Source organism: Eschrichtius robustus, chromosome 20, assembly GCF_028021215.1.
Source record: "Eschrichtius robustus isolate mEscRob2 chromosome 20, mEscRob2.pri, whole genome shotgun sequence".
Taxonomy (NCBI): domain Eukaryota; kingdom Metazoa; phylum Chordata; class Mammalia; order Artiodactyla; family Eschrichtiidae; genus Eschrichtius; species Eschrichtius robustus.
In genome coordinates this window covers 50,185,370-50,210,641 of record NC_090843.1, presented here as the reverse complement: position 1 = coordinate 50,210,641, position 25,272 = coordinate 50,185,370, and the positions used below count along the sequence as shown (strand labels likewise).

Here is a 25,272-nt window from a genome sequence, read left to right as displayed (position 1 = left end):
TGTGCAGGAGGGCTCCTTGTACTCTGGGGTCAGGGCTGCTGCCCTGTCCCCGTCTGGACCCTGGGAGTTCTCCTGCTCCCAGTGTAAGAAGCAACGTACAGATGCAGCAAGGTCAGTGGCCCTGTGCCTTCCAAGTAATAAGGACCAGGAGCCTGAAGGGACCCGAGGGGGCTCCTGGTCCAACTGCCCAGCCACCCGGTCTCCCACTGAAAGTCACCCCCCCAGCTGCGACCTTCTTTGGGGCTTCTTTCCTGGAATTGCACTGAACATGCAGGAAAGAAATAGCACTTCCTAGGGCATCCCTGTAAGGTGAGAGAGCTTGGGCTGTGGCCCTGGGGCTGCTGTGTGGTCTTAAGCAAGATCCTTGACTTCTCTGGACCTCTGTCTGGCTTCCTTCTCGGTCAAGTGGGGATAACAATATCGAAGTGCCTTCTTGACTGGATTTAGTAAGGGATAGATGAAATGACAGGAAAGCTTGCTTCGTAAACTATAAAGCACTGTACAGTGGGAGTTATTATTATGATCGTTACTGTTTTTTCGTGGGGAACAACAAACCCAAGGCCGGCCATACCTGCCCCTGGGTCTCAGCCCAGAGAAAGTCCAGTGGCATCCAGAAGGCAGACTTCCCTGCGGACGCCAGCTGGAGCGGAGGCGCGGGACGCGGCGGCCGCCTGCGGAGCGGACGCTCTGGCCCGGGTCCAGGCTCGGGGTGAAGCCGCTTCTCCGGCTCGCTCCGCCCCGAGGAGGGGGCTGCTTGGTCCGGCGGCGATAAAGGGGCCGCGCGGCAGGGCGCAGGGCGCCCTCCGAGCTGCGCCCACGCCCGGGGCCATGCGCGAGGGGCTGGGCGCGGCGTGCGAGGCTGCCCGGCCCCGACTCTGCCGGCTCCTTCGCAGGATCCTCCGGCCGCAGCCAGCCTGCGGCCCCCGTCGAGCCAGGTACTGCGCCCGGCCGGGATCCGCCCTGGGAGGGAGGCGGGCGGCACCGCGCGGGGCCCCGGCTCGAACCCCGGCGGGCACTGCACCTCTCTGAGCCTCGGGTTTCCGGGGAAAATATGAGGATTGGAATGTTCGCTCTGTAGGATTCCGATGAGGATTTACTTAAAGGGTTTTCCTGGTTTAGAACGCTTAAGGGGTTGCAACTCAGTAGCCACTAAGACCCAGAGAAGCCCCCCCACAGGCACCCCTAAGAGGCGTCTGTACGGGCTGGAGTAGGAACTGTGGATGTTTCAGCACTTGGGAGCTTTCTGGATTTTTCAGCCCTGGGGCTGCAACACCCTTTAGGATAGATAGGGTTAAGAGAGCAAAGAGGTTCTTGTTTTACAAATAAGATCCATTTTCCAGAGCGCCTCCCTGCCCCCGACCCTTGGTGTATGGAGAGGTGGGAGCATGTGCAGGAGTGGGAACAGCGGGGGAATCAGTCCCCGGACGAGCCGCGGACTGCAGCGCTGCCCTCAGCGTCCTCTCCCTCGAGCGCTTGTGGACAGTGCTGGGTCTGAGCAAGAGCCACGCTCCAGCTCTCCTTTTGATGGCAGGTCCTTAAGGGTCCCTGTTGCCGTGAAGGACCAAGCAGGACCAAGCACAACTGTGGGTTTAGCCAAATTGCACGTGTCTGGATGGATGACGCAATAATTTGGCAATAAGTATCCAGAACCTTAATATGCTCACCGGGCTTCTGGGCACCCTATCTTCCAGCAGCTAACCCAAAGAAATCACTAGGGGAGAGAGGACTGTGTGCATAGCTTTCTATTCATTTTTTTCAAATTTAAAAATATTTCCCAATTATGAAAGGAATTCATGGTCACTGAAAAAAAGTTGGAAAATGCAGACAAGGATAAAGAAAATTCAAATCATCTGTGATCTTATCAATTAAGGCTAGTCACTGTTAATATCTGCTAGCATTTCCCCCAGGTGTTTTTCTATGCTTTTGTACACACACACACACACACGCACGGAGCCGGCATCAGACCACGTATATACGGTTTGAGGCATTATTTATAATAGTGGAGAAACTGGACACAATCTAAATATCCAGCCCTAAGCGGTGGGGCCAGGCTCACTATGGTCCGTCTGTAGAGTGGATTTTTAGGTAGCTTTTTAATATCTGAGAGCAGTAGTTATGCTAAGTGAACAAAGACATTGTTTCTCAATCTAAAAGTTACTGTGGACTGGTAAGCTTCTCAAATTCTCCAGTTCTGTGGCCAGAAGTAAATGAGAGGAAACATGAATAAGAATGGTGGGGCTTGGGGGTGAGGGGTGATGGTAAAAGCTTGAGAAGGGCAGTAGAGCATTGCCTCCCTGAGGACCCCAGCCTCAAAGCATCTTCCCCTTTAGGCAGCCCCATGATGACTGCTCAGCCATGGCTTACCTGTTCTGAATGTCCAGATGACCCTATATTGGCTTTTTTCTGGTGGGGCACACCAGACCAGACCAGTTGGGTGATGATGGCCAGTCCCATGGAGGGTGCCTTACAGGGCCACTGAATCACTTGATTCAGATAGAAGTTACTTTCTGATACATAGTTACTTTCTCTTAAAGGGACACTATCTCTTTATAGTTATAAATCATATAATGCAACTATATAATGTATGTAGTTTATTATATAATGCGAGTATAAATGGTCATTACTTTTTCCAATAACAAAAGCAACACACGCTCATTTGTTATTTTCCGACGTCACAGGTGTGTGTAAGGTGGAAAATGAGCGACCTTTGTAGTACTCTCGAACCGCCTTTCCCTTTGGATGTGTATACACCCCAGAAAATACTGCAAAGAACATGGGACACAAGAAGCTTTCTTACTGAGATGCCCCAGGAGGAGGCACGTGTGGGGTGTGACTCTTGGATGGATGCTCACGTGGCTTCCGTTCTCCGTAGCATTTACTGGGAGAGCGAACCTGAAATCCCAAACCAGAACCAATGGTTTCTGAATGACTTCAGACTATTAGGGCTTCTTCTTCTTCAAAGGATAGGCTGGATTCTTTTAAATCTGTTGTTGTGAAGCAAATAGACCCATATATTTTTTAAAAACGTTCTTCTCTTCCAGAAATACTGAGATATTTAGGCGTGACGTGAGGTCTCAGACTTGCTTTAAAATGAGAGTGCGGGCTGGGAGAGTAACATTGAAATAAAATTGACGGTGGGTTGATAATTGTTCAATTGGGTTGAATCTGGGTGAAAGGCTCATGGGGGTTTATTACACTCTTCTCTCTAATTGTGTATGTTTAACATTTTCCATAATAAAAATTTAGAATAAATAGATAAACCAAGATAAATCAAGTGCTTTAAATAAAAAAGCGTTAAGTCCCAAAGAGGGAGTGGCTGGTGGACAGTACCGCTGGCCTGCGAGGACAGGGTTGAAGGAGCCATCCTCTGCCAGCTCAGCCTTATACCATGTTTGTACTCGGCTTTGGAAGGGGGCATCTTCGCAGAGCTTCTGTGGGTCACCCTTTGGGCCGTTCACTTTGGTTCGGCTCCCCTCGTGACTTTTTGGCTTTGTAGGGGGCAGGCAAGGGAAGAAGAGGAGGAGGGAGGGTGGTGATGGTGCAGAGACTGGATGGGCCAGCTGCCTCCCTCACCACGTTGACTGGAAACGCTGACGTTCACTCCCACCCTCTAGACCTCACCCCCCCTCCCTCAATGAGGGGCTGGCAGAGGGAACTCTGAGATCCCTCTCTGCCTTCAGATACTCCGTCTCATGATAGCTGTTTCCTTTTGCAGTCCAGTGACACAGGATGACCCCAAATGTCACAGCCTTGGCAAGCACCGGAATGAGTCTTCCCAGCCCCTCACGGGGACAGCAAAGGTCAGTGAGTCACTCGGGTGTGGGAAGCCCCTTCCCCGCTCGCCCAGGCACAGCAGCCTGGTGGAAGCTGGGGTCTGGGGCAGGGAGTAGAGACCCGGGGACACAGGTGGGGACGAGGAAGAGCTTTGGGAGAGCGGGATGAACCATGGTGATCGGGAGTGGTGGCCCCCCAGGTGCGCAGGCACCTGGGTGACTTGCCTGTGTGGGCTGGCAGGCCTGGGGGAGGGCAGACTACTCATGGAGCCAGAGTAAGATGCTCAGAAATAATCCCGAACTCAGCAGCTGAGCCTCCAGCCCCAGCCCCAGCCCCAGCCCCAGCCCCTAGCCCACTGGTTCCACCTTCCCTAAGTGCTTTGGCCCTTAGTGTTCCAGAGAGGTGGGCAGAGAACTGGCTTTCATATTCTTAAATGCCTTCATGGAAGGCAGTGATACGTTCTCCCTGTCCTGATTTCTGTTCTCAGGAGTAGTGGCTGTGACAGTAATCTCTGTCACTTCTAACCTTAGTCCCTCCTGTTGCGGTTCCCCCGAGGGAGCATTTGGCAGACCCTTGGATGAGGAGAGAAGCCTGGCCAGTGGCCCAGGCACCTGGAGCTCTTAGCAGGCGCTGGCCCAGGTGGCCAGGCTGCCGGAAAGGGAGGAGGGACGTGGACCGACACCGGGACCTGTGTACCCACCCACAGCTCCTCACCCACCCAGAGCCCAAGCAGGGCCTAGGGCCTGGGAGAGACCCATGGAGTCCTGGGGTTGGAGGCATTTGGAAATCCCTGTTTTTTTTTGCTCCCTCTTAGCAGTCTCCAGAATCCCTGGTCAAGCCGGCTGCACCCCCATCGGCCTGCCCACGGCATGTGAGGATCAAAAACTGGGGCAGTGGGATGACTTTCCAAGACACACTTCACCACAAGGCCAAAAGGGTGAGAAGTCTGGGGCTTCTGGGAGAACCACTTTCGTCCCAAGTCAGCGAAGCCATCAAGGCCCTTAATGGATCAAACAGATGTCCCCTTGGGCAAACCAGACAGGCATCAGCTTGGGCAAAGGGTACTGGGAACAGAGACGCTTGTTTCTCACAAATTACAGTAGGAAGTATATGATGCTGACTCCCTGTTAACTCCCCAATGGATGATGGATAATCCAGAAGGTGAGATAAACAATTACAGGAACAAATTAATTCTTTCTCAGAGAGACAGATTTCAGCATTGCATTCGGGAGAATTTTCTAACAGAACTGTCCAAAGCTGGACTGAACTATCCAGTCCAGTCCCGTAGTGAGCTCCCTATCACTAGAAGGATTCAAGTGCTATTTGATAGGGAGGTTGGAAAGGGGTTCAAGCATCCAGTGAGTAGCTGGACTAAGTGTCCTTTAAAGCTCCTTATTATCTTCTAAGTTTCTTATTCTAACTTTAGAATGTATTCTGTGATTGTAAAGTGGGAAAGAATTGAAAATTTCAAGGCCATGAAAGCAGGGTCATTTCCCACACCTTCCAGAAATGACCACTGTTAACCTTTGGGTGTATTTTCTTTCAGTATTTTTTTCTGTGCCATCCCCTGACTTTGGGATTTGCACCTTCTCAATTCATTTTGGCTGAACAGCAATAGTTTGTCCCCAGGAGTCATATCAGCCTCTTTAAATGAGATGGTAGTTGAGATCTTCCCAGGGATCGAGCTGCTGACTTTGCTGTGGGTCTGGGGCTGGCTGGGGGGCAGGGCCAGAGACTGAGCCCAGGGTAGTGGGAGCAGCCCCAGCCCATAGCCACTGGGGTTCAGCCAGTAGAGGAGAGGAGATATGAGTCGGGGGAAGGCCTGGTGGACCCCAAGGAGGAGGTGCCACAGAGGTGGAGAGGGGTGGCAGGGAGCTGGAGCAGCCAGAGTGGAAGGAGGTGGCCAGGGCAGCTGGCCCTGGAGGAGGATGGCCATCAACGCCTGCGCTGAGGGGCCAGGCAGCCAGCCTCACCGCCACCTCTCTCTTTCCAGGATCTCGCTTGCAAGTCCAGGTCTTGCCTGGGAGCCATCATGAACCCCAAAAGTTTGACCATAGGACCCAGGGACAAGCCTACCCTCCCAGAAGAGCTTCTACCTCAAGCTATTGAATTTGTCAACCAGTATTACGGCTCCTTCAAAGAGTAAGTCTTGCTTCCTGCAGCATCGCTGCCTCGCCATCCCCTGAGCTCTCCTGTCTCCTGCCCTTTCCCTCGGACCCCAGACCCCTTTCCTTCCCAGGTTTGCAATGGACCGAGGGCTAAAACATAGCTTTTCAGGGAAAAGACCCTGGATAGGTTCTCAAAACCATAAGACAAAGAGGCATGGCAGTAATGGTTGAAAGTGCGTGTCGGGTAACTAAACGTTTGAGTTTGAATCCTGTTCCACCAGTAACTGGTCCTGTATCCTTGGGAAATCTATTTACCCTCTGTGTGCCTCAACTTCCTCACAGGTCAAAGCAGGGTCATGATAAAACCTGGCTCATAAGATTGTTGCGAGGATTAAATAAATTTGGAACAGCGTCCTGGCACAAAGTAATGAGTTGATATACAAAACCTTTTACTATGAAATGTTTGGGATAGAAAGAACCTCAGAGACCACCTAGCCAAGCCCTCCACCTCCAAGTGTGAGCCGGGAAGCCCAGCGACAGCTAGAGTTCAGTCCCAGCTAGAATTCAGGCCACCTGACTTGGAGAGATCTCTTTGCCCTGTACTCTGTGGGGATCTATATTGCTGAGTTTCATAAAATATATGGCTATTAATTTAGGTCCTTTTATATCTTTAAAATAAAAATGCCCAAAGGGATTGTAAGATAGAATGGCCAAGGGAATGGATTTGCTGTTTTATGGGCTGGGAGGGGAGTCTGGCTTTTATGGTGCAGCCCCACGTGGCACTTTACTGCACGAAGTGAACCACAGAAGTAACCTGGGCCACCCCCTCCCCATGGCAGAAAGAGTGGCTCCTGGTGATGCCACGTCCCCTCTGCTCTGACCTGCAGTGTCTGAGCTGGAAGGGGCCTTGAGTCTATGAAGGAGACCCTTAACTTCTGGGGCTGTGATCCTCTACCCTGGCTGCACAGTGGTCGCTGTTAAGGGCTTTGCAAAATACTGGTGCCAGGGTCCCCTGGGCTGGGGGCATCAGCTTCTCGGGAAGTGTGGAGGGAGCGGATACTCATGTTCTTTAAAAGCTCCCAAGGCAATTCTAATGTACGACGGGACTGAGAACCCTGTCAGGGGTTTGCTGCTCTGTGTGCTGTATAAATAGAACCTCTGCAGAAGTGCTTTGTCACTAGGAGGTCCAAGGTCCTTAGGCTTTCAACTCGGTTGTTGACTTACGAGCTTTTCAGGGTCAAGGAGTTTTCTTGATGGGCTTCACTGGACCACTATATTGAAGCTGACATTTACTGAGCGCTAGGTATGTTCTGGGCTCTGCCTTATGTAAGGCTCGCCATGACTCTATGGGACTCGTACCATTATTATCCTCCCCACACTGTACAGACGAGGAAACCAAAGCCTGTGGAGGAGATGTAACTTGCTCAAAGTCACACGTTCTGAAGTCCCAGAGCTGGGATTTGAGCCCAAGCAGTTGGGGGCAGAGCCCCTGCTTTAAACCTCAATGTTCTAGCATCCAGCTCTTTGACTTTGAAGGTTCTGACTCCCTGCTGGACCTGGGGGTTCCTGCTGCTGTTTGGAAGGCAACTGGGTGGGTGTTAGCCCCAGGAAGCTACAGGGCTGCTCTTGCTGGCTGTTCAAAACCCATTTACTTTTCACAGAGGGAAGAAGTTCCACTTTTCACAGTCACAAATCCATGGCTTGGACCCCCCAAGAGGTCCTGGGGGTGTGAGTGACAGATGGCAGCCCATCCCCACAATTACACTAGCAGCCAAAGGCACGGACAGCTGGGCCGGTTCAGTCTTTTGTGAGTGAAGGATTGTATAGTCAGAAATTGTAACTTGCTGAATGTTCTGTCCAAAGCCAGTTCACCGATGCCAAAAGCCACTCCCTCTTTTCAGAACTAATAGGCATCATAACATTTTAGTGCCTCAGAAATGTGGCTATTTGAAAACAGTGGTAAAATGTAAAACGCTAAAGGAATTGGGTGAGAACGTAAAATAATCTTTTCTTACGTAGTCCCATGTTAACACTACCAAGTATGTTGGAAGCATCTGTGTTCTGGTGGTCGCTACTGTTTTCATGCTCAGATGCAGAGCAGGGAATGCTGCTAGAAGCTTTGTTTGGGGAAGGAGGGCTGCCGATGGTGGGGCAGCCTCAACCTCACCCAGCAGGTCTTTATGCCAGGAGTGTCCTTGAAGATAAATAGCACCGAGTGTTTTGTCTTTGAGCTTTCTTTCTTTAATCAGGGAAGAGTTGTCAAGACACTCTTCATCCACAGAAAGGCCATTTTGTCTTGAGTTGTCCACTCTCCTTAATCAGGAGTTCATTCCTTAAATAGTTTTGTTTGTTGCAATTTGAAATGTCTTTGGTGCTGATTGGAAATCTCAAGGTTGCTCTGTGTGTGTGTGTGTGTGTGTGTGTGTGTGTTTCAAAACCTTCCTGGCTGTGGGACATTTTTGAAGCCTGGAAGGGGAGGGGAGAAGCCAGTTTGGAAATCTCACATGGGACAGCTGGCCGAGAGGCGCGGGGGTTGAGAAAGCTCGCTGTAGAGAGCCTGTGACGTTGGACCACACTGTGGCGGGCTCCTCCTTGAGCGGCCCTGGGGCCCCGCAGGCTGAGTCCTGAGAGCAGGTCCCCATCTGGGCCTGACCAGGGAAGCGTGGGCAGGCCCTGCACATCTCTGGGCTTGCAATCCCTCCCACCCAGGGTGGAAGGTAGAAGGTTAAGAGCCTGGGCTTGGCATCAGGGAACCTGAGTCTGAGTCCTTAGTTTGTTCTTTACCACACTTCTGTCCCTGGGCCAGTACTTAACCTTGTGGATACACCGACTATAAAAAAAGACACAAAAATGCCTCCCTCACAGACTCAGAGGGACCCTGACTGTGGTGGCTTCGCCCAGTACCTGGCTCACAATGAGTACTCAGTACACAGGATCTGCTGTGGGGGGGACTGATTCATCTCTTAACCAAGGGAAGGTGGACGGGTGCTCCCCTGGCTGAGGGGCAAGATGGGGCTGCGGCTTGCTGGACGCTCCTCCAAGTGTCTGAGAAGCGCTGCACTCCGTGCTGAGATGAATATGATTCGAGAAAAAGCTCCTGGAAACGACAAGGGTGCTGGTGGGACCAGGACCCGCTATGTAACGTGCAGGAGCCAGTGTGAAAATAAAAACGTGGCTTCCTGTTCACAGATGATTAAGAATTCAAGACAGCAGAGCATTAAACCCAGCATGGAGCCCTTCTGAGCTCAGGGCCCTGGTCACATGCCCATGAAGCTGGCTCTGGAGGGGACGGTCTCCCTGAGAGACATCTTGCCCTCCTGGTGTCCTAGTTCAGTTCCTGCTTCTGTGGATTGAATCATCTCCATTTAAGGCCATCTCATTGTTGATCTTCCTGATGTCTTCCCGTCCCCCAGGGCAAAAATAGAGGAACATCTGGCCAGGGTGGAAGCGGTAACAAAGGAGATAGAAACAACAGGAACCTACCAGCTGACGGGAGATGAGCTCATCTTCGCCACCAAGCAGGCCTGGCGCAACGCCCCCCGCTGCATCGGGAGGATCCAGTGGTCCAACCTGCAGGTGAACTCCCTTAGACAGAGCAGGAGAGGAAGCTGGGAGCCCGGCGGGCCCTGAGCAGTGGCTCCCAGCAGCCCGCCGAGCTGTGCCCGGGGCTCCCTGCGTCCTCTCTCCCCAGCCCTGAGCTTGAGATGGGGTTCACGGCCACCCACCCCCACCGCCCCAGAGCTTGAGCTTGAGATGTGTGGCCGTGCCGCCCCAGAGTCTAGAATCCGATCTCAGCACCAGGATTCCTAGCCGATCTCTCTCTCTTGCATTAAATTTTGGAGACTAAACGCCAACGTGAAACCAAACGACCTTGCTCTCATTATTGCTGAGGCCCTGGTTGTTTACCTCGACTGAATTCTTGGCTTTTAGAAAGCATTTCCTTTATCCTAGCCTCCTAAGCTGTCTTTACGTTTTATTGCTGGATAATAGTGAAAGTACTTGGACAGATAAAGAGATAAGAAATGCCAACGGAACCAGCTCTGGCTGTAATAAAATGTTCTGGAGGCCGTGTGTAACATGTATAAAGCAACTCGGCTGTGGGAATCCTGACTCACGGTGCTTGAGAACCAGGTTTTCTTGGGGGTTGGGTTTTGATAGGGTCTTCCAGGTGAGGGCGTCTGGGCTCGCCTAGGAGAGCAGAGGAAGGGTGAAGGGGCAGAGAGGAGGATGCCCTCCTCGGCGAGGCATTCGGGTCGTGGGGTTTGGGGCCACTCCCTCAGTCCCCGTGACTTAGCTTTTAAGATCAGCTCCAAGGCCTCTGTCCTCACGGTCCTTGACGCGCATGGTCTGGGTGGGCTGTGTGCGTGCAGGTCTTCGACGCGCGGAGCTGTTCCACGGCCCAGGAGATGTTCGAGCACATCTGCAGACACCTGCGTTATGCCACCAACAGCGGCAACATCAGGTGGGTGTGCTTTTCCCCAGGCTACGAGGCTACGCTGGGGCCCGCCCTGCCCCCACGTCTTAGCCAAGAGATGCAGATGAGTTTAGGGGAGGCATCTGGGCTCCAGGAGAGACCAGGGAGAAAGAAAGGAGAAAGATTCGGCTTCTTCACGGAGCCCTCGCAGTGAGCCGGCCTCCGTGAGCTTAGTGCCTCGTCAGTGGCCCGTTTCCTTGGTTTCTTTCTGACTTGTAGCCATTTGGAGGTGATGGGGGGATCCTTAAGAAGCAACTTCTCCACTCTTCGAGGTTAAGGCTCCCCACTTTGTAGAGGAGATGAGAAGTTGGTTTTGCAGCCAATGTGGTGATTTTCTTAGAGGTGGGGGAGCGGCTGCCCATCAGTGCCACCCCTGCCTTACCTTCCCCTTCCCCTAGCCAAGGAGGTCAAGGTCAACTCATTCGGTCATTCATTCATTTTTCTGTTCAGCAAACACTCAGTGCCCACCTGATGAGGACCCAGCACAGGGCTAGGCATGGGGGTGGAAGTGACTAGGACCCTAAGACGAGGCTCCAGCCCACTATGAACCTACGCCTTGCACTAGACAAGTGTCCAGCTAACTCAATGGCAAAGAGAACTATGGCGCAGCTAGGGAAAGGGTTGGAGCAGCTAACCGCGCCCGAGGGGTGGGGAGGGTTCCCTGGAGGGGGTGGTCCCTGGGCCGGTCTGGAAGGAAGGGTAGGAGCTGGAGGGAGAAGAAGGAAGGAGAGGGTATGTCAGGAAGTGGACGGGTTACAAAGGCCAGCGAGAGCTTGGCATGTCTCAGAGCTGCAGGGGTTTGGTTCAGTTAGCTCGGGTGCAGAGGGCTGGGGAGTGGGAAGATAGGAGGGGGCAGGGGACCTGCTGGGGATGGCTGGGAGTGGCCACTGAAGCTGGGTGGTAAACAGCACTGTCCTCACCTTGGGGAAGGTTGGCCATCACCGTGTTCCCCCAACGGAGCGACGGGAAACATGACTTCCGGGTCTGGAACGCCCAGCTCATCCAGTACGCCGGCTACCAGATGCCTGATGGCACCATCAGAGGGGACCCTGCCAGCGTGGAGTTCACCCAGGTACTAGATCCGGCTTTGGTGGGTGAGAGTGGAGCCCAGAGGGGTCAAGGGACTTGGATGTCCAGACTCACTTGGCCTGTCTTGTTTTCAGCTGTGCATCGACCTGGGCTGGAAGCCCAAGTACGGCCGCTTCGATGTGGTGCCTCTGGTCCTGCAGGCTGATGGCCAGGACCCTGAGCTCTTCGAAATCCCTCCCGACCTTGTGTTTGAGGTGCCCATGGAACATCCCAAGTAAGCAGGCTGTGGGGGATGGGGGGCATACATTGACACTCACTATGTAGCAGGCATTAGGCTGGGCTCTTCTTTTTGTCCCTTGAATATACTGAACTTACTCCTACCTCAGGGCCTTTGCACTTGCTCTTCCCTCTGCCTGACGTGCCCTTTCTTCAGAATTTTGCAGACTTCATTTCTTCTTGTCAATGAGGTATTTCCTGAATGTTACCTGTTCTGAGAAGCCTCTTCTGAACACCCAGTCTAGAGTAAGCACCCTCACCCTCCATCTGACACATCACCTTGTCTTTATTTTCCTATTTATTTATTTGTTTACCTATTTATAGTCTGTAAGGTCCTTGAGAATTAGGGATGTTGTCTTTCTTGTTCGGCAATATATCCCCAACACGTAGCGGGGTGCCTGGCTCATAGTAAGTGCTCAATTATAAATATTTCTGGAATGAATGAATATACTAATAAAGGATACTATTATTTTCACAATAATGCCATGAGTTTGATGCTCTTATCTCTATTTTGTTGGTGGGGATGCTAGGGCTCAAAGAGGCTAAATAATCCCAAGGTGTATCCCAAGGTTACACAGCTAGTAATCAGTAAGGCAGAACTTGAACCCAGGCTTTCTGACACTGGAATCCTTAAGTGCCTTGTTATGTTGGGTCCTCAGCATTTAGCACAGGGCCTGTCATATACTTGATGCTTAATATGTTTGCGTGAATGAACTCGTGAATGAATGTATAATTAGCGAATGACACGTGGTGCGTCAATTCACCTCTCCAGGTGGGATGAACTTAGAGATCAGCACTTGGAAAGGAGTTTTCTTGGTGCACTCTTTCTCTGAAGCTTTTTTTGGGGGGGTTGAGTGTGGGCCAAAGTGAAGGCCCCATTGCCACCAGCTCTGCCTCCCTACCAGGTATGAGTGGTTCCGGGAGCTGGAGCTGAAGTGGTATGCCCTGCCGGCCGTAGCCAACATGCTGCTCGAGGTGGGCGGCCTTGAGTTCCCCGGGTGCCCCTTCAACGGTTGGTATATGGGCACGGAGATCGGAGTCCGGGACTTCTGTGACGTCCAGCGCTACAACATCCTGGAGGTAACGAAGACCGTCTAGCTGGGCTGGCTGGAGGTGCGGGCCTGCAGCTGGGATCCAAGAGACTGACTCACCCCCATTTCTCTGCCTTTGCAGGAGGTGGGCAGGAGGATGGGCCTGGAAACACACAAGGTGACCTCACTCTGGAAAGACCGGGCTGTCATTGAGATCAACGTCGCTGTGCTCCACAGTTTCCAGGCACGTCTGGTGTTTGCGGGTCTGAAGGCTTTCTGGTTAGAAGGTCACCTGGTCCAGCCGCCCATGTCACGCTTGATTTTCCCCTTACGGCATCGCTCATTTATTCACGCATCAAACAATGTTGAACACCCTGTTTGTGCCAGGCACAGTGCTAGGTGCTGGGGATAGAGAGACAAGCCCTCTCAAGTCTGCTAGTGTAAACTTGAACGCTTCTAGCAACAGGCAACTCCTTACCTCCCAAGGCTGGTCAGTTCCTGCGCTTGAGCACTGAATCCTGTCCTCTCTCAATTTTCAAGGACTTTACTTCTGAAAATCCTCCCCGCCCTCTGCCCCGGAACATTGATACCTCCTTATCCACTGGATCATTCCCATCAATGATCAGGAAGCTGTAATGATTCCCATCTCAAAGAGATAAATGGCTAGCTAACCAAATACTCCCCCTACCCAGCTACTACCTTGTTTCTCTGCTTCCCTTTTATGGCAAAACCATTGAAAGACCTCATTACACGTCCTCATCCCTCAGCCACTCCAGTCAGGCTTTTATCCTCCACAGCTCTGCCAGTCACACTGGAATTCTGGCTGTTGTTCAAACTCACCAAGATGGTTCCCACCTAAGGGCCTTTGCACTTGCTTTTTCCTCTGCCCAGAACACTCTTGCCACAAATCATCCCGTGACCGGCTCCTTCCCTTCATCCAGGTCTCAACGGTCACCTCTTCAGAGTAGCCCTCCCTGATGACACCATAAACAATGGCATCCTTACCCACCTCCATCCTGTCTTTCTTATTCCTTTAACCTTTTCTTTCTTTTCCTCCATAATCCTTATTAGCTCCTGACATTATGGAGTCCATCTACTTCTTTCTTTGTTTCCCCCATTAGAATGTAAGCTCCATGGGGCAGGGACCTTGTCTCTCTTGTCCACTGCTCTACCCCTGGAGCCTAGAAGAGTGTCTGGCACGTGGCAGATGCTAAAAAAAAATATATGTATTGGATGAATGAACGAGAGGCCACGTCCACCTGAGCGGTTGTTGCCCTTGCTTCCCTACCTGGGCAGCAGCAGCCCCCAAACACAGCAGGTTGGCTCCTGTGTGGGACTGAGCCCTCGGGTCCATCTGCTGTTCTCACTCATATAAACACTCCCCTTCCTTTGGGGAAGGAGCCATGGACGTGTGAAGCTATTACTTTAGAAGCTGGGACCATGTCCACAAAGTTGGCAGATGCCCTGGAGGCCAGACCGCAGGGCAGAGAGCCATGCATTCATTCAGCAAAGCTTTATTGTGCATTTTCCATGTGTCAGGCCCTAGGCCAGGCCAAGAGTATGAGTGGTGAACAAAATAGACAGAAACCCTGGCCTTGTGGAATGTAGTGGGAGCTGACATTAAACACCCAGTAAATACATATTATCACACACTGTTCCCCAGAGCTCGTCACGCTATAGGCATGTCAAGCTTGTGCCTGATTTTGGGGAGTCGGAGGGGCACGGGTCAGCTCCGAGACAGGACAGGAAGAGCCCCCTGGGGCTGACCCAGCTCGGGAAGACCCCACTGGCCGTGGATCACACATCCTGACTCCTGCAGGCTCCCACCATCAGCTCTGATATTGGCAGGATGCGGATATGTCCCAGGAAACTGCTGATCTCAACTGTCTCCTGACCATTGCTGAGCACGTCCCTCCACTGCTTGAGAGTCTCCAGGACTTCCTCATGACCCTCCTTCAGGGTCAGCTTCAAAGACTTGGCCTCATTTCCTCATCTGTAAAACGGAGATAATAATGGTACCTCCCTCACTAGGTTACTGTAAGAATTAAATGAAAATGAATGCAAAATATTTAGCTGCACTGCCTGACCCATAGTCATCACTCAAAAAACATTAGTTTTGTTGTTTTTATTATTTATTACCGTTACAACCATTCTCACAGCTCTCATCATCAGCTCCTGAGCCTAAAACTGGTCTGGCACCCAGTAGTTGCGGTGTGTGTACGTATAAAATTTTAGAAGGCATGGCTGGTCCTACTGAAGCCTACTGGCTCCTCTCCTGCCTACCGGCCTTGACTCATGCAGTGTCCTCCTCCAGGACTGCCCGTCTGCTGCCTAACTGTTACCCATCTCTCAAAACTCACTTCCTCTTAGAAACTGTCTCTAAAATCCCCCATCTCTCCTCTGGGCCGCTGTATGAGCTAAGCCCTCCCTCGGCCCTCCATCAGCACCTGCACTCACCTCCATCATAGCTTCTATCAGACCATGTGAAATGGCTGATGTCTTTCTGCCTCCCCCAGTTAGAGTATGATCCAATACAGAGAAGAGGCCACGTCTTTCACCTCTGTATGCAATACCTGGTAGATAGAAATAATAATAGCAGCTAACATTCATTGAGCACGTTTTATGCTTTACTTGTATTATTTTATTGCATTCTTTCAACAACGTCATGATGTAGGAACTATTACCATCCCCATTTTACAGATGAGGAAACTGAGGTTAAGGAACTAATAGCTCAAAGTAACATGGCTAATAAGAGGCCAAGGTTTGAACCACTCCATGAAACCAATGTCTCTTGACTACATGAGTTGCTGCAGACGATGTGGCTGCCCTTGTTGGATCATTCCAGGAAGGCTCAGACCCCTTGGCTTCTAATTTTAGGATGTGGGACATTGTGGTGATTTGTCTTCCATGCACTGTGGTTCCCCGCAGTGCTTCAGTCCTCTTCCAAAGAACCTAGTTCCTCCTTGGCTGAGACAGCCACATCCTTGGGGAGGTGACTCCTGGAACTCTCTACCAACAAGTGACAAAAAGCCACTGTGGTTTGATTCATCAGCATCCAGAGAGCCATTTGTGGGAGTTCAGGGAGACTTGTGGGCCTGAGAAGCTGGACACCGCCCCCAGAGGGCCAAGCGGGGGCAGCATGTGGCCTGTGGGCTGACCATGGCTATGGTGACTGCTTGGGTTCCTCAGAGGCTCTGGAAGTGCTTTGCATTTGGGTATTTATTTTCAGCAGCAAGAAGGGGGCCAGAGGAGATTGCGCTCCCATTTTACAGATTGCCAGGCCCTTCCGTAGTCCATCTGGGAGCCCTGCAGCCAACCGACCACTCTCCTCAACTCCCCTTCTTGCCTCCTTCTGATTTAGAAGCATAATGTGACCATCACGGACCACCATTCAGCTGCAGAGTCCTTCATGAAGTACATGCAGAATGAGTACCGGTCCCGAGGGGGCTGCCCAGCTGACTGGATTTGGCTGGTCCCCCCAATTTCTGGAAGCATCACTCCCGTGTTCCACCAGGAGATGTTAAATTATATCCTGTCCCCTTTCTACTACTACCAGGTAAGAGAGGGGCCTTCCTCTCCTTTCTGTCTTGGGAGCTCAGGGGTGGAGAGAGTGTGTGTCTACACGTGTGTGCATGCGTGTACACATGCGTGCATGCGTGTGTGTTTGCATGTGCCTGTGCACATGTGTGCTCACTAGTGCAGGACATACAAGGAAGGACTGGGGACACAGAGGCATATTTTTAATGCTTTTCAGGCTTCACTCAAGGATGCTTTTGTCCATTTCTACAGAAGTGAGACTGAAGGAAATACCTTTTATGGTACCTTTAGTAGCCCGTTGCTCTGACAGAGTTTAAGCTCCTGAGGGTGACCACCACTGTGCCCGCCTGCATGGGAGGGCTATAGACAGTCACATGGCATAATGGTGAAGAGCTTGGCTCCCAGGTCAGATACATCCGGGGGCGATTCTCCCACTTCCTAGCTGTATGATCTTGGGTGGGTCATTTCACCCATCTAAGCCCTGACTTTCTCATCTCTAAAAGGAGGGTCATCAACTCCGCGATGGAGGAGGTTGTGTGGATCACGTGAGCTGGTGCACGTAACAGCTCAGCCCAGTGTCCAGCCCAGAGTGCACTCAGGAGCCGTTACCCAGTGAAATGATTTCATTTTTTGTCAAAAAGCTCTTTGGTTAGATTTGGGGAAGAGCTTCCTTACTCTAAAAGTGATAAGTAGTGTGACTGACTGCCTGGGATAGTTTGCGCCTGTGGTCATAGCACCTTCGTCTACTCTCAGAGATATCCCAGGGCAGACTATGCATTATATACAATCTGTGTAGCCTTCCTAGTGACCAGACACCAAAAGAAAAGAGATGTGCAGCCTCTTCCTTCCAGGGGGACACTAGTGAGTGACAATCAACTGATCGTGTGCAGGTTCTGTGCCGGACATGAGCTACAACTTGGAGGGAGACAGACAGGTGCAGCCCTTCCCTGTGGGGCTTTCAGTGAAAGGGTGGGGACAGGGCCTGCTCACCCCCCCAACTCACGAAGGCCATGAAGGGCCTTCTGTCTCTCCAAGCCCAAGCCAAGCCAGGGCCCACCTTGCCCACATACCTGCCCTCTTCTCTGAAGGTGGCGGCCTGGAAAACCCACGTCTGGCAGGATGAGAGGCGGAGACCCCGGAGAAGAGAGATTCGATTCAAAGTCTTGGTCAAGTAAGTGGAAGCAGCCAGTGTGGACATCTGAACCTCAGCCCTTCCTTCTAGGCCTTGAAGGGCAGGGAACAATGAGAAAGGGTTTGGAGGGACTTCCCTGGTAGTCCAGTGGTTAGGACTCTGCACTTCCACTGCAGGGGGCATGGGTTCGATCCCCCGTTGGGGAACTAAGATCCCGCATGCTGCACAGTGTGGCCAAATAAATAAATTAATTAATTAAAAGGTATATTAAAACTATAAAAAAGAGAGAGAGAAAGGGTTTGGCTCCCAGAAATCCAGACACCAATTCCCAGGGTCACCTGCCACTTCTGTCCCAGCTTTCTCTCTCCTCCATTTTCCCAAAGGGGCTGAGTGGTGGGTTGAGTGGGGGAGGGGAGGAGAAGGGCAGTGAGTCAGGGTTGATAGCTGGTGAGAAACCTGGGTTCTTTTTCCTCGATCTGCTGCACTTTAAATGCGGGGCCCCCATCTTCCTCTGGAAGGCTGACTCAGCACACCGAGTGTGTCTGTCCCCACAGAGCCGTGCTCTTTGCCTCAGTGCTGATGCGTGAGAGAATGGCATCCCGGGTCAGAGCCACGATCCTCTTTGCAACAGAGACGGGAAGATCAGAAACGCTGGCCCGGGACCTAGGGGCCTTGTTCAGCTGCGCCTTCAACCCTAAGGTAGCCGACTCAGCCTATGCACGGAGAAGTCTGGGGCAAGTTAAAATGATTTCTCTGCTCCTGGATGTCCCCGAGCCTTGGGCATGCTGATGTACATTGAAAATCTGTGATAGAAGGAGAGAGGTGTGTCCAGGGATTCCCAAACTTACCTAGTAAATAAGCTTTTCATAGTGTTCCAGGGAACACAGTTTGAGAAACACATTCTTAATGATGCTAAGTCTCAATATACATGAGCTGTTCTAGATGGATTTTATTCGCCTTTACAGAACACCTCCTATACGGGGTGCAGTGCTAAATGTGAAGGGGGCAGAGGATGAATAAGATGCAGAGAAATAAAACAAAACTCCCAAGGGTGACTAATTCCTTCCACCAGTGTTGGATTTGATCCTCCATCACTGAAGGCCTCCTGGGTCAGGTAGGCCTGGGTAGAACCGCGAGGCCGTGACACATTTCACCTGAGATTAGCTTCAGGCAAAGCATTTGGGTCCCCAGAGGTGTTGTCATTTTTGTAACCTGCCCATCCCGTTTTTGTGGAAAATACGTCCACACACTCAGAATTCAAGGTAGTGATGGAAGCGGTGAGACGTGCTCTGATTTGGGACACGCGGTATTTTGGAGGCAAACCCTCCAGGGCTTGCTGATGTGTTAGCGTGGGAGAATCAAAGAATCGAGGATGCCGTGTTCAAATAGGTTCAGTAGACAGGGATTTGTTAAGTACTCACCTCCTCTGTGCCGGGCACCAGGGGACCGAGATGACGAAGGGGACTCCCGGCCTGAGTAGGGTGAGGGAAGCGCTGGGTGTCTGGGGAGGGCGTGGAGGGCGCCAGCCTGGGAAACAAGGGCTGATGTCCACCCTGGGTGCCGTGCAGGTTCTCTGCATGGACGAATACAAGCTGAGCCATCTGGAGGAGGAAGAGCTGCTGCTGGTGGTGACCAGCACGTTCGGGAACGGAGACTCCCCCGGCAACGGAGAGGTGGGTGGCCCGAGTCCCAGGGGTCTGGGGTCTGGTAGAGCCTAAGAGGACCAAGGAAAGGATCTGGGGACTCAGCATGTCCTAAGGAAGGCATTCGGGAGTGAGAGCTCAGATCACTCTGGGTCGCCCTAACGTCAGCCATTGGCCTGCCTCCTTCGGGGTTTCCTCTGTATGCATGAGCTGCCTTTCCTGTGACGTACTTAATATATTTCAGTAAATTGACCTGCCTTTTTAAATTCAAAAATTCATGTTTAAAGGAAACTTTATATCACTCTCACAAATGGAAAGCCAGCAAAAATTGGTCCCAGGTAAATCCAATGAAAGCCAAGCAGTTATTGAATTTTAGCTGGATACTGTTGCCTAACCATGGCTTGCTTTGTTTTTTAAAAAGAGTAATAAGCAAGTATGAGAGAAGTGTTAAGTCTCCATTAGCAGCAGTTTGAGATTTTCTCCCTAGTGTTCAGGACAAAAGAATGAAATAATTGAAACAGGAATAACTATAAAAAATTACAGAAAAAAAGAATACTTTCTTACCATGTGATTTGACACCATTTTCCACCTAAAGTTATCTTGAGTTCCTGGGAAATCAGGGTTATTTCAGAGAATACGGGACCAGTTGTCACTCCGACAAGAAGAGAGGCTCATGTCCCATCAGGAGTCCCTCTGGAGATGCCCTGCTACAAGGCAGGCCCCCCTCTGCCAGGGCTGGATGGGCTGGGGGTTGGGCTGTCCTCGCCCCACACCAAAGGTCAGGCCCACATGAGTTGCTAAGGCTGAACTTGTCCCTGAGTCCCAGCCAGGCGGCCCCACCTAAACCAACTTCCCTGCGAGGATCTTGAATTTTCTCCTGCCAGATATGTCCAGTTTTTAAATGAGCCACCAGAAGAAAGGGAAAAGCGGTGCTTTTATTAATCCTGTCCTGAGAACTCTGTGGTTCTCTCTCTTTCTAGAAACTGAAGAAGTCCCTCTTCATGCTGAAAGAGCTCACCAACAAATTCAGGTAAATCTCTTCCCCACTCCCAGAGTCTGGGTTCCAGGGACGGAGCTGGGTGTGTATAAGTGGGAACTTCCTGGGATGTCCAGGCCCAGGGACAGCCTGTCCTCAGAGGTGTTGTGGGTCAAAGCAGGGACACTGAGTCCCGCTCACACTTCTGCAGGCCAGGCATGGGGTTGGTCGTGGGAGTTGGAGACCAGGCTCGGGAGCCAGGGAGGGCAGGAAGGGGGTGGGCACTGGCGGTCCTTGCCCAGCTGGTGCGGGAGGGTCAGAGGCTGGCCTGTGGGCGGAGTCAGCTCACCCAGGCTCCGTGCGTGTCCTCCTCGGGCAGGTATGCCGTGTTTGGCCTTGGCTCCAGCATGTACCCTCAGTTCTGCGCCTTTGCTCATGACATCGACCAGAAGTTGTCCCAGCTGGGGGCTTCTCAGCTCGCCCCAACAGGGGAAGGGGACGAGCTCAGCGGGCAGGAGGAGGCCTTCCGTGCCTGGGCCGTGCAAACCTTCAAGGTCAGTTCACAGCCGGAGCTGCCCCACGGCACCGGGAGGGAGGCTGCGGTGCACTCGTGCCCAGGACACCTGTGCCGGGCATCCTGGGTGGCATGACCCCTGCTGGGTCCTATAGGCGTGGTCCCGGGTGTGGGCCAGGGTCGCAGGCCTGAGGGCTCAAGTCACTGCTGCTTTCCCACAGCCTCCAGAAGAGCTCCACTTGACACTTCCCTGCCCTCGGGAAGCTGTGGTTTAAGATCTTTCCCCCTCTGATTATCCAGGTCACCTCCTGACATCCTTGTCTTGTTTCAGTGTCCCAGCCACAGAGAACTTGGGGACAGGGATATCTCAGTAGGTCTTTATCACCTGTGGCTTGACCCCATTGACTGAGAGAACTCATTGAAGCAAAGCGTTTCACCCAGCAGTGGGGCTTATGAGCACCACCTTGAGTGGGTCCGACATGGTTCCCAAGCCCACGTCTCCTCCACACGATTCCCCATCAGGAAAATGGGAGTAATCACACCTGTGTCATAGTGTGGGCATGCGGGTAAAACGAGATGCTGTCATTATTAATATTCATAATAATAGCAATAGCTACTATGTGCTAGGACCAGCCGTTTTTTGGGTTCTCATAACAGCCCAACCAGATAAGTGTGCTTAGTAATTACACAAAGCTCTCAGCTCAGTTGCAAGGACTTAAAAAATGGTAGCCCCAGCAGTGGTGATGCCGCTGATGCCAGGGATGATTATTAACACCCGTCGGCTCCACCTTCGTCCAGGCAGCCTGTGAGACGTTCAATGTCCGAGGCAAACACCACATTCAGATCCCCAAGCTCTACACTGCCACTGTGACCTGGGACCTGCACCACTACAGGCTCGTGCAAGACTCACAGCCTTTGGACCTCAACAAAGGTACCTGCTTCCCTGCACCACACGGAGCTTGTTTGCCCTTCCTGCCGGGGTGGGTGTCTGTGAGTCTTGAGCCTAGGGTCAAGGAGACCACTAAGACCCTCTGAACAGAGGCAGCTAGTCTAGGGCTACCAGGCATCTCTCCCTTGTTGGGTCCAAGAGCCTGCTGGAATGCAAGACTTGAGGGCGTGCTTCGTCTCTGAGAGAGGCGGTTTAGGAGGAAACCCTGGGAGGGCAGTGGAGAGAGAAGGACGCTCCTATGTGCCAGGCACTGTGCTGGACTCTTTGCCCACCTGCTCTAAGTGATCCCTTACACTCATCCTGCGAGAAAGGCACAGACAGAGAAACTGAAGTTCAGGGAGGTGCAGCAAGTTGCTAGCAGATGGCCAAGTTGGGATCTGGGCCCCAGCCTTCCCACTCTAATGGCAGCCAGGTATTATGAAGAACATTTTTCAGAAGCAATTCCAGGCTACAGTCTGGGAACTCTGAACGGCCCCTCTGGATGCTGTGCTTCTGTGCTTCCTCTTTTCCTATACCAGGACTACAGAGGTCCTACACGTTTCCTCATGTTTAGGATATCCCCAGCTTCAACTACGCTCTCCTGCGGATCCCAAGCCATGGGATGTCCTAGAAATTCCCATACTGGGGCATTTACATTGCATTTCCCAATACCTAGCAGCGGCACAAGCATCCTCTGTCAGACCAAGGGTCTTTATTTGTGATTCAGAAACACAGTGGGGAAAAAAGGAAGGGAAGGAAAACCCCAGCACCACCACAGTGAGACACCCCAGGGTAACGTCTGGGTGTGATTGACTCAGCACGCGGAGGCTGCCCCACCAACACTTAAGAGCCACGTTGCCACTTCACTGTCTCTCTGTCCCACAGCCCTCAGCAGTATGCACGCCAAGCATGTGTTCACCATGAGGCTGAAATCGCGGCAGAATCTACAGAGTCCAAAATCCAGGTAGGGCAAAGGAGAGGGCTTCTTGGGTGACGTTCCACAGATTTTATTTTAATCCAGGGAAGACCAGAGCAAGTCAGTCTTAGAAAGGAGAGGAGGGAAGTGTCCACTGGCATTAGCTACGATGCCATTGGTAGGAGCAGCTTGATTGTTAACCCCTGTGTCCACCAGCACCTTTACATTGGGTCTCCATTAACCATGGGCCAGTTTTCCAGCTTGGGAACAAGGCACCTGCTTCACTTTCTGCCCTTTGTGACTTAACTATTTCACCAAAAGGGGAGGGCAAGAAAAACTCAAACTATTTGGCTTTCTTAAGAACTCTCAGGAAAAGTTTTGGCAGGGAAGGACCTTTCCCCGCCAGGTCAGCCAGCAGTGTGGATTCTCTGTAGGTTTAGTTTTTCTGTGCTGTCCTTACATTCATTAGCAAAAGTGGGCTGTGTTCTAATAAGAACCAGATTTGCGCTAGACACTAGGAAAGGTTTGTCTCAATGCCCACATACCTCCCAGTGCGATGCTTTCTTTAGGCGGAGTCTGTGGTTGCGCTCTCTAGGGCTTGGGAGGGCTGCAGGGGACGATTGCTGTCCACCCTCTCCCCACGGAGAAGCCACAGGCCGGGTCAGCCCCGGGCCCTCTTGAGCACCCCAGCCTCGGGATGCCGGCAACCCGTGTTCATGGAACCGGGCAGGAAAATGAAAGGAGGGCACGTTTCCTGGGGAAACTGGCCCACCCATCAGGGAGTGCTGGAGGAAATCCTGGTGGCGTAACCAGAGGCTTCTTTTTCCTTCTGCAGCCGTACCACCCTCCTGGTGGAACTGTCCTGTGAGGGCAGCCAAGGTCCAAGCTACCTGCCGGGAGAGCACCTCGGAGTTTTCCCAGGCAACCAGCCAGCTCTGGTCCAAGGCATCCTGGAGCGAGTGGTGGATGGCCCTGCCCCCGACCAACCCATGCGCTTGGAGACCCTCTGCGAGAACGGTGAGCTCTCTGCACAAAAGCCTCAGCTGAGGCCGCCCCAGCATCCTCCCACCAAGCCCCAGCCCCACTGATGGGCTGGGCCCGGACCTGCGCTGCAAACGGGCAGCTAACCCTGTCCTTCCTGCTGAGTGGTGGGCCCCTGAAGCCCGCGCCAGAGCAGCCTTGTAAATAGTCCTCGACCGGCCGCTGGGCCAACAAGAAGGGCTGCTTCTTTGGGACTATCTGCCCAACACCAGAGGCTGGGCTATCTTTCCCCTTCATTCTTTGCTTACCCGGCCACTTTTGTTGGTTGACTGATTCATTTTTCCATCAAAATTTTAACTACTCACATCTATACACCAGGCAGGCCCTGGGCTACAAAAATGAATGAGACTCCATGTCTGCCCTCAGAAAGCTCACTACCTAGTACAGGATGCAGATATGCAAAAATAGTCATAATTATTATTATTATAATAGTAACAGTAGCAGCCACCATTTTCGGGGTAGTTACTTGATGCCAGCATTTTATCAATACATGCATTGTCTCTTTAGTCCCACAACAGACACACATGTGCAGCTTGCTTGGTGACATGATAGAGAAATGTGGAAACTATAAAAATGGTGAGCTTTGAAGATTCAGGTCCCTGATCCATCACTTACTAGCAACGTGACCTTGGGCATAGGAGTTAACCTCCCGAGGCTTTGTTTCTTTGTCTCTAAAACAGAGATAATAGAGCCTTCCTCGCAGGGCTGTGGTGAAGAACAGATGAGTAGATAACGTGTACAACCTTCACCACAATTCCTGGCACCAAACAAATGCAGGAATGGAGGAATATCCATTTCCCATGGGCTAATCGACATTTGTCCAGAAGGTCAGAGGAAGGTAGTTTAATACACCCTGAAAGTCTCTTCGGATCCCAAATTTTATGTTTTGGAATTTATACTGCATTTTCATGGCATTCTAATTTCATACTGCTTCCCCACCGAGGGTCTCATTTATCCCCACCTTCTGTGGGCAGTGGGCAGGGCCAGGCCATGGGTGACCAGGAGAGCATGGCTCTTCCTGGCCATCCTCACTGGAGAGATGAGGCTATCCTGGGGAGGGTTCAGAGTCCCGGTTGTGTGCGAAGGTGAGGCTGTCAGCCTATGTGGTGAGCACAGCGCTGGGTGGCAGGCACTAGGAGAGGGAAACTAATGCAATCGGTAATCACGGGCCTTCCAGCCCTTTGGACTAGCTCCCTGGCCTTAGCTTCCTCAGCGATCATGATACCTCCAAAACATGTGTCCCCCTAAAGAGAGTGGCCAAAATAGGACAGCAGGAGTCTGAGAAGCAAAGTCTGGCGTTGTTCCCCACTGTCCAGGAGAACGTGAGAGAGCCTGAAACTCGGGGATAAGGGGACAGAGACATCCTTGTGACTGTAGGGAGACAGATGTGGTTCCTCAGGCCTTGGGTCTAGATGAAATAACGTAATACTAATATTTTTACCTAATACGTGTACTGTTTCATTCAGTCCTCATGCAAACTCAGCAGGACAGGTTTTATTATCACGTCCATTTCACAGAGACAGAACCCAAGTTCAGAGGGTTCAGTCAGCCTACTAGTGAGTGGGGAGCCAGAGTTTGAACCCATGTCTACTGGCTCCAGCGTCCATGCTGTGGCCGCCCTGCATACTGCCTCTTGGCACTCCTTGAGACCCGCCACCTCGCTCTGGGCTGAGTGCTGCTCACCCAGCACCTCTTGGTCTAACACCCCTGGAGACTGAAGTTATGGGCTTTTCTCTAAATGAAGAACTGGCCTCTGGGGTGTACATCAGTCTTTGGTGAATTTAGTCATGGTGAGTCTGTAGTTCACCTGTGTGTGTCCTGCTAAAGTTCAGGTCTGGGCCAGAGAGGGACTGGACTCTGGTACATAGTTAGTTTTGCAGGATTGTGTCAACT

At 51.9% G+C, this 25,272-nt stretch overlaps 1 protein-coding gene across 1 annotated transcript in view; it reads left to right on the top strand.

The window, feature by feature from the left end:
* The first annotated feature begins 835 nt into the window (after nucleotides 1-835).
* Nucleotides 836-25,272, top strand: part of NOS2 (nitric oxide synthase 2) — a 31,450-nt gene continuing 7,013 nt past the window's right edge. Inside the window, exons 1-19 of the mRNA XM_068529595.1 lie at nucleotides 836-935; nucleotides 3,716-3,800; nucleotides 4,589-4,711; nucleotides 5,768-5,916; nucleotides 9,296-9,458; nucleotides 10,253-10,344; nucleotides 11,287-11,428; nucleotides 11,520-11,659; nucleotides 12,567-12,741; nucleotides 12,835-12,936; nucleotides 16,054-16,248; nucleotides 17,318-17,400; nucleotides 17,916-18,060; nucleotides 18,930-19,034; nucleotides 19,985-20,034; nucleotides 20,360-20,534; nucleotides 21,293-21,425; nucleotides 22,308-22,386; nucleotides 23,174-23,355. Coding sequence (XP_068385696.1) covers nucleotides 4,673-4,711; nucleotides 5,768-5,916; nucleotides 9,296-9,458; nucleotides 10,253-10,344; nucleotides 11,287-11,428; nucleotides 11,520-11,659; nucleotides 12,567-12,741; nucleotides 12,835-12,936; nucleotides 16,054-16,248; nucleotides 17,318-17,400; nucleotides 17,916-18,060; nucleotides 18,930-19,034; nucleotides 19,985-20,034; nucleotides 20,360-20,534; nucleotides 21,293-21,425; nucleotides 22,308-22,386; nucleotides 23,174-23,355 — 2,149 coding nt within the window. The 5' untranslated portion in view covers nucleotides 836-935; nucleotides 3,716-3,800; nucleotides 4,589-4,672. The remainder of the gene's footprint in view (nucleotides 936-3,715; nucleotides 3,801-4,588; nucleotides 4,712-5,767; nucleotides 5,917-9,295; nucleotides 9,459-10,252; nucleotides 10,345-11,286; nucleotides 11,429-11,519; nucleotides 11,660-12,566; nucleotides 12,742-12,834; nucleotides 12,937-16,053; nucleotides 16,249-17,317; nucleotides 17,401-17,915; nucleotides 18,061-18,929; nucleotides 19,035-19,984; nucleotides 20,035-20,359; nucleotides 20,535-21,292; nucleotides 21,426-22,307; nucleotides 22,387-23,173; nucleotides 23,356-25,272) is intronic.